This window comes from Phalacrocorax aristotelis, chromosome 3, assembly GCF_949628215.1.
Source record: "Phalacrocorax aristotelis chromosome 3, bGulAri2.1, whole genome shotgun sequence".
Lineage (NCBI taxonomy): Eukaryota > Metazoa > Chordata > Aves > Suliformes > Phalacrocoracidae > Phalacrocorax > Phalacrocorax aristotelis.
This window is the reverse complement of record NC_134278.1, coordinates 40,959,038-40,971,670: the sequence shown is the minus strand read 5'-3', so window position 1 is coordinate 40,971,670 and position 12,633 is coordinate 40,959,038. Positions and strand designations below refer to the sequence as shown.

The 12,633-nt window shown below is 36.6% G+C and overlaps 1 protein-coding gene across 3 annotated transcripts in view; it reads left to right on the top strand.

Moving 5' to 3' along the window:
• The window catches only part of RNGTT (RNA guanylyltransferase and 5'-phosphatase), a 192,381-nt gene that overhangs the window by 62,373 nt on the left and 117,375 nt on the right, over positions 1-12,633 (top strand). For all 3 annotated transcript variants that reach the window (XR_012659578.1, XM_075087261.1, XM_075087262.1), the window contains one exon: positions 11,649-11,813. Coding sequence is in view for 2 of the 3 variants with exons in the window: in XM_075087261.1 (XP_074943362.1) it covers positions 11,649-11,813 (165 nt within the window). In the remaining variant the exon portion in view is untranslated. The remainder of the gene's footprint in view (positions 1-11,648; positions 11,814-12,633) is intronic.

Sequence of the window (12,633 nt, the reverse complement as noted above, 5' to 3'; positions counted from 1 at the left end):
GTTTCTAGAAGCTTGTGGTAATGCATCTCATTGTGTTACAAGAGATGCCTGTGTCAGGAAGCCCAAATGATTCTTCAGGAGATCAAGAAAGATTTTTTTTGTTGTCATCATCTTTATTCTGAATCATGATGTTGGTTATTGTTAACAGCAACTCAAAGTATGACATTGTCTGTCACTGCTTTCGTCTCACATGCTAAAATCAAATTCATAGAAAGGAAGCTATATGCTAGTTAAATAAGCCCACCTTTTGACCTCAACTCTTTGAGGAAACCCAGAGCAATCCCTTCTTTCTCTTTTCTGCTTTGCTTGGCTCTTTCTAGAAAGAGCAACTCAGAGTACATAAAACCATCTCTCAAAGCCCATCCTGAGAGGCTGCATACACCTGTTCTAAGAAATAAAACTGGGCAAGGGGTGGGGTCCTGCTACTGAAACTTTATCTTCTTTTTAAGTTGTTAAAATGGTCCCTGGCACAGCTTTGGCCCTGGCAATTCTCAGGACCAGTTTAAAGTTTAACATTGCTCAGGGACCATTAGTAGCAGGTGTTCTGAGATGCCATCATCCTCTTTCGGAGAGTGAGAATATGAACATGGTTAGACAGCTGGTGGCTTCAGGGGCAGAGATGAGGCCTTTGCTGTGTTGGTTCACCAGTGTAGTTGTACCCAGAGTGTGTTCTAGAACACAGACTTGGGACTTGCCTCTCTGAAGTTCAGAAAGCTGTTTTGTGAGATGCCAGGTGTTCTGCCATTAATATGCCTTCAGGGGCTTAGGGCAGGGAACAAGAAGGCTCCTTATATTGAAGAGAAGGGAGGAAATAAAGTGAAATAAAACCCAGTAGTATATCATAACATACAGAAGACTTCTGTTACGGAGAGTAAAGGAAGATCCAAAAAGCATCAAAACTAGTATGCCACTTCTGCTTGTCTATGGAAAAGATGTCACCAATATAGGAAAGATGTCATTATCCTGTCAAGTCATGTTTGGCATGTGAAATGTTTCTAGAAGTAGAAATCAATTATAACACAATTTATCTTTTCTTACAACCTAAATGGATTTTTTTTTCTAAGAATAATCTTTTTCTCATTGAAAAATGACAAATTATTTCTTAAAAATGCATGTATGTATTTGGCTTTTAAAATTTTAATTGAAGGGGTTTTTGTCCATGTTTGTCACTGGTGGTGTGTGTCCACACTGCGCACATGAAATCTGGATTTTTCATATTCCTCTGAACATAAAAGGCTAATTCCTTATGGTGTTTAGGCTTAATGAGTACAGAGCTAAATTCCTGCAATGCCTGTTACTTTCCAGCTTCCTGATTTATGTCTTTTTATGTAGTTGAGTTCATTATTATAATAACTGTAACTGTTTGGCATTACCTCTTTCACCTGAATAGTGAATAAAAAGTTCAAACTGGGTGGATAATTGTAGTTTAATAGAGGAAGCTGCCAATAGAATAATTAACAGTCCCAGAAGTAAATACAAGTAAATCCAAATCCCTATTCATCAGAAACAATCCAAAAAAGAATGTCTTCATTCTCCAGTCATCTCTGAGCCAGCTTTTCTTGAGAAACCTTATTTTGAGAGGCTTTTTCTTAGATCATATTCAATAGCTACATATAGATGTATAGACACTAAACTTAAGCAGCTATTTTTTTCCTTAGTTAAGCAACAAAAACCAGCACTGGCATAATGCAGGATCTAATTAATACATTCTTAGCAAAGATGCTGAAAATGAATAGTACTTTCCTTTTCCTTTCTAACCCTGGCCTTTAAATTTTTAAACTCTAGCCAAGTTTTCATGAGACCAGATTGCAATGGTAAGAATAGACTGAATGCTTGAAAAAGAATAATTATTTTAATGTTTAGAAAGGACATAGAATTTTGATTAAATTTCCTAATGCTCTGTGCATCGAGTTAAGTCAAGATGAAGATTTCTTTGGTTGTCATTATGCATAACAGTGCTATAGCTATTAGATAAAATTTGTCATGGTAAACAGATAACGCTGGTCATAAATCCAGCCCACAGACAATGTGCTCATTGAACCCATGCATGAAGAACTTTTGTTTTAAATCCCTGTAAAATATTACCATGTCTGACTTTTCCATTACAAACCTAATTTTAAAGTGATGTAAAGCTCACAGTACATGCTGCCTCTCATTTATTAGCCTATTAACCTTATCTTAAAAATGTACAGAGAAAATTTTGAGGGCACAATTCAGAGGTGCAAGCATTTAATTTCATCTTTCCTGTTTACTAATGCACCTGGCTGCCAGTGACCCTTCTGCTCTTTTAATTCTGAGGTTATTTCTCAAATGGTACCATCTCAAAATATAGGTTTAAAATGATTTTGTTACTAATAGTACCCTGGAAAATGAGGATGTGGTCCATGTGTTTACTCTTGCACCCTTTCTGTTATTTCTTTTGGAGTCATCTCTAACAAGCGTCCAAATGTTTGCAACAGTTCCCTTACTCTATGTTATGCTCTCAAAATATATATACCACTTCTTTCTGTCATGGCTCAGAGTTGTCAGGTAAATGAAATACAGAGCATCTGCTCGGTTGTGTCTTGCTTTGCTTTCTGGTGTCATGCTGGGAGAGAGATGCATTGAGATTGCTTGTAGCTGCGCTGCTCTGACACCTTAATTCCAGAGCCTCTCTGCTATTTCTAAATCCCTTCCTTGAATTTGTGAGGTTACACAGCTGCTAGCACCACAGCTTCCTCCTCCTCCCATTTTTATAACACAGTTTACTGAGAGCAGGGACAACTTGGCCAGGTAATATGTTTTGATATTCTTTAGGCTATCTGAATAGAGTAGCCTTACAGAATAGGGATGGCAACAAATGGTGGGCTGAGAGAGAATCAACACAGTAAGGGAGTGATGCAGCAGAAGCTTTTGGGTCTGAGGAGATGGATCAGCTGAAATGTGTCTTAGCTAGTTGCCTTTTTCAAAGCCTTTCCTGCCTTATTCCCCTTCTCTGTTGATCATGTTTTATTCATCACTGAAAACCTGACTTGTATGCCTGAGCAGCAAAATTTGCCAATCTCCTTACCTCTTCTGTAAACTTCCAAATGGGTAATTTGTGTTTTCTTCCCTGTTGCTCCTTGTACTTGAGTGAAGTGCACATGCAACGGAAAAGTCACATTTTAATGCATTTTTACATCTTTCTTTTAAAAACTCTCTTTTGTTATGATGCCTACAAAAGTAAATTATTGCTGAAGAGTGATATCTAGTACATGCTGATCAGGATATCTTTGGTGTTTTCATGTTCTTCATTTTACCTTTTTTATCTAATAAGCTGCGTGTTGTTGGGGAGCATTCTTTAACGTTGTAATTAGTTTGAAGGTTGACTGTTCTACTTGCTGGTTAGATTGTGTGAACGATACATCCAATTTCTTCCTTTCCCTTGCATCTCTGAGTTAGATACTCCTTTTCCCAACCCAGGGGTTGCTATGGATCACAGTGGAGGTGGTTTGTTTTCCTCATTTGCCAAAGTAAAGAATGCTTAATGGAATATTATATAAAAGCAAAGGGAATGTATTAAATTTTGTCATGTCCTGGTTTATTCCCCAAAGGTAAGTGTTTCCTTCCATACCTTAACATGAAGCATGTCTCGTGAGAACCTTTTCAAACGGCAGATGATCACTAGTATGATTGTCAGGGAAAGAGGTGCAGTGTTGCTCCTGGGAGAGAGATACAGGGACAAGTAGTTCTCCTAGAGCAGCTTTAGAAGTTGCCATGATATTAAATCCTTTATACTTTTCAGGTGTTCTGGTTCTGTAGGTTTTACTCTTACTTGCTTACTCTGATGTGACACTTTCTCAGCAAACCATGAAACTTACTACAAAAAATGCAAAGTAAGACCTGAAAGTTTAAGTTGCATTGTGAATAAAAATAACTTTGAAAGATTTCAAACCTTATACAACTTAGAGGATAAAGCCCACAATTTTTTTGTTGTTAGAGGATGTCTTTAAAGAGCTTTTCTCAGCATTTTTACTAAACAGTTTTCTGCTTCTCCCATTTTTAGCCTTAAAACCTCTCACTTTTTATTTGCAACATTTTTTATCATCATCTTGTGCTAGGAACTGTAACATATGATTAAATAGAAAAACTGTCTCCCTCAGCTTGCAGTTTATAACAGTCATTCCCATAGGAACTGCCAAGTGGACTTAAACCCAACTTCCGTTTCAGGCAAATATTCAGATCTCTCAAGAGTCTGGCAGTGATAACAGCTGAGGTGGAAAGTGTGAAAAACTTTACAGTGCGGCAGGTTTTCCAGTTGCATTATCATGTCCAATTTCCTAAGTGCAGGGAATGAAGTCTAATACAGGGCTTTTTTTGTCCAGTATATTTCAAAGCAGGAACAACTATAGGCAAAATAGAGGATAGTTGTGGGGATATCATATGGACGCAGTGGGAGTGTGTTCAAATGTTGTTAAGTCTTATTTGCCTTAGCTTTAATTCCTCTTTTTCTACAATTAATTTAGCTGTAATATTTCATATTTTCAGCCTTCTCCCTGTTTCTTGCCTTCCCATGTTTTTTTTGCGTTTCTAGGGGAAAAGAACTAAAAAAAAAAAAAAAATCAAAGTTAATCAGAAGGAAGTACTAAAATAACTATATAATTCAGGATAGGTTTTATGAGGGTGAAAGCAGGACCTCTCTAATATTTTCTTTTCCATGGCTAATATGTTTGAATAACCTGAGTGACTGTTATGGTCTAGGAGGGAATGTGAAGGCCATATTTTCATCCTTTGTAGAATATTTCTCTTATTTAAAAGAAATACAAGAAAAATACCACTTTTCTTTTGAAATTACTATAATATTAATTAATCATTATTTCTTACTTATAAGCTAACCATGCACACAATGAACTAGATACCTTAAAGACAGATTGTGTACTGAAGTTATAGATCTTTTACAAGAGTAAAACAGGATTATAACACCTATTATAAGCAGATACTTAATTTTTAATTCTATGATGGTTTGGGAGAGGTAGGGGATTCCTTTTCTAAGATAGTATTTGTGAATCAGTGCTGATTGTTACTACTACTTTTTTCTCTTTTCTAGTTTTTAGGAGACTTTATACTTTCTGTACTAGGCAGTCTTACTTTAAATACTACAAAGTGGTATATATTCTAACAAAATTGGTGCCACAATCTTTTCAAGTATGAAATGCCCTGAATAATGTCTTTAATATGTAGGAATTTTCCCACGGTTCTTTAATTCACCAAAGTGATAATTAGCCATAACGACAGCCCTGTAAAAACCCAGCAATAGCTATTCTTATAAAGAGTCACTGTGAATGGCTGGTAGAAAGGAAAAGAGGTTGAGGAAAGTAGAAGCAGAAAAAGGAAAATATTTGCTTGGACCATCTAGTATCTGTTGAATTAAGGTAAGGATTCCTCCATACTGCGTGCAACAACAGCACTAGGAAAAATAATTGGAAAAACCAGAAGTAGTAAAGCCCGATGTTCGATATTTGACTTTGCAGATAGCCTAGATTTAGTGCAAAATAAATTATTTAAATTTTTATTCCTCTGGGAGAACCATGTGTGATCTTTTTGTGTGTAAATATCCAATGACGATGGCAAATCTATTTTATAGTTATGGGTTATTAGAACTGTGACTTTTACTTCAGTAATTAAAAATGGAAAGTTCATCTACTGCTCAGATTACTTGAGGGGAGGCAGCCAGTCTAGACAGAACATAATTCCTTTTGGTTTTAATCATTTACATCCCAGTAAAATCCCCTTATTGAGTTCTGTTTTTGAAGGCTCAGAAGGATTTATAAGGATTATAAAGTTCCTAAATGAAGCCACTGTACATGCAATCAAACAATGAATTGGACTGAGTTGTCTGTGCTCCCAAAATAGCAGCTACTGAGCTTTCGGCACCTAACTGGAGCTTTGTTTTGAAAAGAGAGGGCTTAGGTGTTCATCCATGGTAGATGCCCGTTTCCATAAATCTGCGTCTTTATTGCACAGTGTCAGTGGTGAGAATCATAATTCAGTCACTTCAACTGATCGTAAATATGCTGCCTGATACGTGTTACCTTTACACTGGTGAAGCGTTCTTCTCATCCACTTGCAGTTACAAGGTTTTATAGTTTTTATCTTGAATTTGTATTCTGTTTTGAGCAATCCAAGGAGGAGAAGTGTGAGAAGTGAGCAATGCGTGTCATACAGTCTACCTTTTCTGTTTTGACCTTACCTGTTTAGCCACAACTTTGACAACCCTGCTGTTTTGTTCAAGCTATGTTTGCTAACACAAAAAAAAGTATGGAGCTGTATTTGTATATTCTTTTAGGCCTTGATATTTATGCATGGACTACAAGCTTCTTTCCTTTGTTGATTCATATGTATTTGAATTTATTTTCAGTGTTTTTTAAAAAAGGAAATACAAATAATTTAATACATGTCTTCAGTAATCTTTTTAATAGGTTTAATTCCTCAAATCATTTTTTTCCTGTGGTAAATCGAAGTGATATTCCATTGTATAAGCAGACAACACATAAATAGTAATTATGTTCCTGCAGCACATTGGTTGAATTGTTACAGCTGAAACAATATTTCACATGCTGTACCTCATTGCCACAATAAATTTTAGAAAACATTTTGAAACTGCTAAATTCCTTGCCATTACCTTACTGGCTTTGAATACTTGAGTGAGAAAAGTTAGAAAAAAAAATATTGAAAAATATATATGCGTTCACCTTTTAGAAATGAAAAACTGACTCTTGTTATAATTCTACAAAATTCTTCATTTCTCTAATACTTTATTTTTAATCCTGTTCTAAAAAGAAAACTTTGTCAGAAAAGAAAAAAAACATCTTTTAGGTGATCGAATATCATAATAATCTTATTTTGAGAATGAAACAGCACCTTCAGATTGTTCTTACATAAAAGCTATGTGTATCAAAAAAAAATAGCAGCGTCTATAAAACCTCGGTCAGAAGAAATATGTGCCAGACCGTTAATACAAAATGCAAAATATTAGACTGCATGGTCTTCGGAAGATGGGAGACGTAATAATGGGCTTTCGTTGGAATTGCAGGTGTCAGCTGTGGGTGCCTTGAATTGTCAATAATAATGTTAAACACAGGGTAGAATATCAGCCTAAGCTTATTCTTTATTCTTCTCTCAAAATCATTAAAGCTAAGACAGTTGTGACATATGTTCCGCTATGGCTCAATAAGTGAAGACGTGCGTGGAACGTGTATGTGTGTATGCGCTGAATTATTCATGTCTAAGTTACTGCTTTGGGGAAGCAAATGGAGCATGCTTTGCTGGCAGGTAGGCTTCGAACCATATCTCATGGAGGAAGAGAATAAATATTCTCAGTTTATCCTGGCCCAAGCTAGTTATCAGCTGTGTACACAGGCCCAAGCATTATTTTTCTTTTTACGACAGCTGCATTGGGAAAAAGCCGGATAAATATAAAATTCTAAGAGAAAGTACTTGAATGGGATTTAGCACCTACATACCCCATTTTGTTGTCTGTACTGCATCCATCTAGATAAAGGATTTTCCATGTAAGGCTCACCAAATTAGTGAGCTATAGCCACAAGGTCGACCTTAGAGGCAGGGGAAGGGAGACTTAAACCTGGAGGGCAATGGTACCTCCTCAGGAGTACCTTTCTCGTTGCGGAGAGAGAGGGGGCAGAGGCAGGGTATGCAGCAGAAATCCCATTATCCTCTTACACCTATCTCAGAGATTCCTGCCATCTTCCTGTGTTTAATGACCTGGGGTCCGAGTTACTCATCAGCCCTTTCAGCCGTATCGGTGTGAGGTTGTGACTTCAGCATGGAGGTCTCTGTGAACTGGGTGGAGGGCAGGAGCTACAGCACGGGAACAGCCTGACGCTTGACCAAATTCAGTCTCTCAGTATCCATCTGGAAGAATGTTACTGGGACTGTGGTTTTTTTTTTTTTTTCCTCCATAGCTCCTTTCAGCAAATAAATTGCCTCCCCCAACTCCTTCAAGACAGTGGATATTAAATGAGCTGCAGACCCTGTTTTCTAGTATGTTTAAACATGTATTTCTTTTGTGTTACACTAGGTTCTCATGTGACTTATTGTGCATGGGTTCTGATGGGAAGGTAATCTGAAATATTATAAGCTTAAATTTAAAAGTGTTTAGTCCTAGGTGGATTTCAGAGCTCTGTAGAAATTTCATTTTACGTTTTGAGTATGTGTGGAGGATTATGTTTAAAATCAAAAGAATATTTCAAAGTGTCATATCTATTGCAAGCCTGCCTCGTGCTGTGACCTCATAATGCAATGGAGGGTTTCAACAGGTGAAGGGAATTCAGCTGCTTGAGGAAGAGGTGTTGATTCAACAGATGACTACTCTCTTGAGGCTTTCCTAAATGATATTTTGCTTAAGGATATATTTTAATTATGATGAGGGGGAAGTGTAACTTTCTAGCATAGATAGGAAACACATGCTACTTGTTAATTTTGTTTTACCCTTTGCTAACAAACTTATTTTAGGTTAAAAATGTCTAGAAAAGGAATTATCATGTAACGCACTCCAGTAATTATGCTGTTACGCAGTGGTGACCCTCATCATTCTCAGACAAGTAAAAACTTACATACTGAAATAAAATCTCAAACATCTGAATACTTAGTAAAACATCTATATTGCCTAAAAACATACTAGTATTTGTTGCTTGGGTTTAGATTATACATGCATCAATGTCTTGTTTTTGGACAACTTTTAAATGCGTGCTTTATATACTAAATAATCTCTTCCTGTTTTTGGCAATGTCTGAGAATTATTTATTGCAGCCTACGTTACCCTCCTACTTATTTGCTAAAAGCTGGGATTTTACCATTTGAAGGTTTGGATCTGCCTGTGATAAATACATTGTGTATTAGCAACATTTTTTTTTGTGATTATGGCAAGCGTCTAATAACAAGAAAAAGGCTTCTTCCTCCAATATTGCTTTTATTCAGTATGCCCTTGATTTAAATTCGATATTATGTTAATTTTTTTCCTGTGATTTTTGGGAGAATGAAATGTTCCTTAACTACTTAGTTTACTTGTCTGATGCAGAAGTTGCTTGGTAGTATTATCTGTGTTTTCCCATCTCATAATCCTATGTCAGCCTAGCTCTGACCTTTATATGATGGAACCTAGTGGTAATACACCCTTCTGCTTAACAAACTTTGAAGTAAAAATATATGATTGGCAGGAAATAATTAGTTACAAGTAGACGTGAGAAGTGAAAGGATTATTTAAAGGAAGAGAAGGTGATTCAGCTGGTTTATGGTGCATATGAAGTATCTCAGCTTTTAATTTAACTAATCAGAGATTGAAATAAATTTAAGTCACTATGCAAAAGCATTTTTAAATGAATCATTGTAAAGAAGCTCTCTAACTTTACTGCTTATTGGAAGCTCAAATACTTGAAACATTAATTAGTTAATTTGCTCTTTCAGACCTACTCATAAAATGTGGCTGAGTGGAAAGGCCACTGTAGGGAAGAGAGCATGTGTACTAGATCTTGCTGAAACTTACCTAGAGAACAGTTTATGGTGTTCTTTGAAATAATAGAAGATGTGTATACACATTTCCCAGGATTCTTCCATCAGTTCTTCAGTCAGTTGTTACAGAGGTCAAGATGTGTTTTCTACGTTTTAATTACATAGACAAACCAGAACAAGCTCAATCACTGTATAGATGTGTTCTTAAGTATGCTGTATATGGAAAAAGGGAGAAAGAGAGAAGAATTCTCCGCAATTTTGTGTATGGCCCTTAAAAACCTGTAGATCATGCAGCTGTCTTGTGCAATGAATGAATAAGTGAGCCACTCTCCCGCCTCTTGGATTTTCCTGTACTCTCATTTTACATTCCTTTGAATGGGTCTTTACTAATACACCTCCGTATATGAAAGGAAAGCAACAGTGAAGGTGAACTTAACAGCCAAATAGGCTTTCTTCTTCTTCACAAGCATGGATCAGTGACCAGAGATCAGCGACAACATGGATGAAGTGTCTCCTAGCTTTGTGCAGGATGCTTTCCCGGACCACCAGGTGACAGTGGTTCTGCTGCCTCTCCCGGGAGGGATTGAAGCCGAGTCCTATAAGAAGGTGGTTGTGAATTACATGTGGTGTGGAAACAATGCATAGTTCTTAAAGCTGTTGCAATGAACAATTGATAGAGATCTAGTAAGGATCTAATGCTAGGAAAGAAATGTAGGAGAGACTTAATGCCCCTTCAGGAGCATGAAAGACAGAAGATTCTGGTGAAAGCGAGGATGAGTTTGGAAAGAAATTGATTAAGATCATGTTGGTCTAAAATTGGCATTCTGTTTTTCTCCTAATTAAGATGCCTGTTCAGAGACTATTTGTTCTATCTCTTACCTTTGTATGCCTCATCAGGATGTCAGTTTGCCATTTATTTCCTTTGTATTCTTTCAGGTTGACCAGTCCTGATATTCTTTCATGCATGTTAGAGTGGGGCTTTTTTTCTTTTAGATCCTCTTTCCATTTTTCTTCTAGCTGTGTTTAGTACAGGTAGTATCTGGCTGGTGGTTCTGCTCATCTGTACCGCTGCCATTGATGATGAGTGTCCCATGTCTTCCCAGTTTCCTGTGTTTGTTGCTTTCAACTTCTGAAAAATTCTGGTTTTAAAGCCAGAGTTCTGTGACGTTATTCTCTGTGGACCATGAAAGGAACGGTTTCTCAAGCTTACTACTTTTGTGTGAATGGGATGGTAAAATGAGGGATGATCTCATGTAAATAACTTGCAATTCTGTATCATGCTTATAACAATGCAAACCTATGAGTTTGTGCCTCATTGCTATGAAAGAGGCACATCTGACTGAAACTAACTTTAGAGTTTGTAAGTTGCCAGTTGCTTATTTTCTCTTTGTGATATCCATAGTGTGTTCTCCTCACTATCTAATACGCAAAATATAATAAACTCCATTATGAGCAATTATTTATCTGACAAATGCACATTTTGAACGCTCGTACTGATCTGGTGCAATGCACCAAACGTATAAAGAGCAACGTAAAACTGCTGGTTTATTTTACGTCTTGAAAGGTCAGAGTACACTACGGAGACTTAGAGAAGGGCTTTTACTACCATTTTGTGACTGAGCAGGTTTTTGCAGCCACTGTTTATTGGCACGTTTTCCAACTGCAGCTGTATTTTTCTTTTTTCTGTGACAGAAAAGTTAACATTTATGTAATTAATGCTTCTTTCAAGGCATCAATATAGTACATTTGAAGTAGTGAGTTTGCTTAACTGTGTAAATTGCATTGTTGTGTTGTCATATGTATTATGAACAAAATGAGCTAAATAACTTCAGAGGAAAACTCTGGAAGAATTTGTGGCTGCTATATCCAAAGCTAGAAATAGGGAATATGTAAATTATTTTTCTTAACTTTAAAGGTATTTAAGTGTATAACTCATTGAATATGTATTATAGGTTTTTATCTTTCTGTGAACTTTGATTTGATTAAACCTCTTAAGGCCTGAGACAAATGCTTGAAAACCAAGTATTTGGCAAAAACCTATAGTAATTTGGTAACATTTTCATTTATCTATGTGATTCTAAATACTGTGTAAGGAAAGCTTGGCCTGTTCAAATAATTTGGTACGTGTTCGATTTTAATACTGATTTTTTGTAACTTGGCAGGGACAGCCTGTTGGAGACTGTGATTTTAATGTTCGACTTGCATGTATAGAGAAAGAGATTATATTTCCACGACATGAAAAGATGAAGAATGGCCTTATTGACAAAGCACAGGAACCATTCAGTGTTCGAAACAAACCATTTTTTGACATCTACGCTTCAAGAAAGGTAAACTTGATTTCAGTTTTTTATGTTGTGGCGCTGAAGGCAGTAAAGAAGTGTTGGGTGTAGGTTTTTCCTCAACTTTTTTAGCTTCCAATGAGTTCCTCTGCTAACTGAGTGTTCAGCAATGCTTGGGGGGCAATTGGCAGTTTGGGATACTCTGAAAAGTGGTTTTAGGCTACCTATTCCTTCTGAATTACTGTTTTCCCATATTCCAAACCTGTATTTTGGCGACACCTAATTCTTTGGTTTTGTAATGTTGAATTATGGTATAGAAGTTAATAGTTTCAGGTCTGAAATGTCTCTGAGCTCAAGGGAGTGTCTGAGAGCTGTTGTTTACGCTGTCCTCCTTTGTAGGTAAAAATGTTCTTTTTACTTCCAGTCCCCGTTTGGCCATAGTATAAGAATCATGAGTTGTGCTTCAACTCCCATTTCATGTTCAGCAGTGATTACTAAGAGCCCATTCTAGTTAATGTCTCCACATTTTACTTGCTAAAATACTGCCCTCGATATTCTGAAGTAATGCATATGACTTGCAAATAGTTCCTATCTTTCATTGTGCACTCTCTTCTTCAGTATAAACACATCCTAACATTCTGTAAAATACTTTTATTCTCTTCTGTGAATTAAATAGCTCCTGGATAATTCTTGTAGAGGAACCTGTTTTTCTCATCGTTGCTGTTAGTAGTCATCCTGTTTCTCATCAATACAGAGCAATGAACATTAAATTGTGGGCTTCTATTTACTTCTGTCATTTCCTTGGTCCTGTATAAGGTAATGAATCTCACCCCAAGAGGAGCAGTAATGGTATTTCAGCTAACCAAGA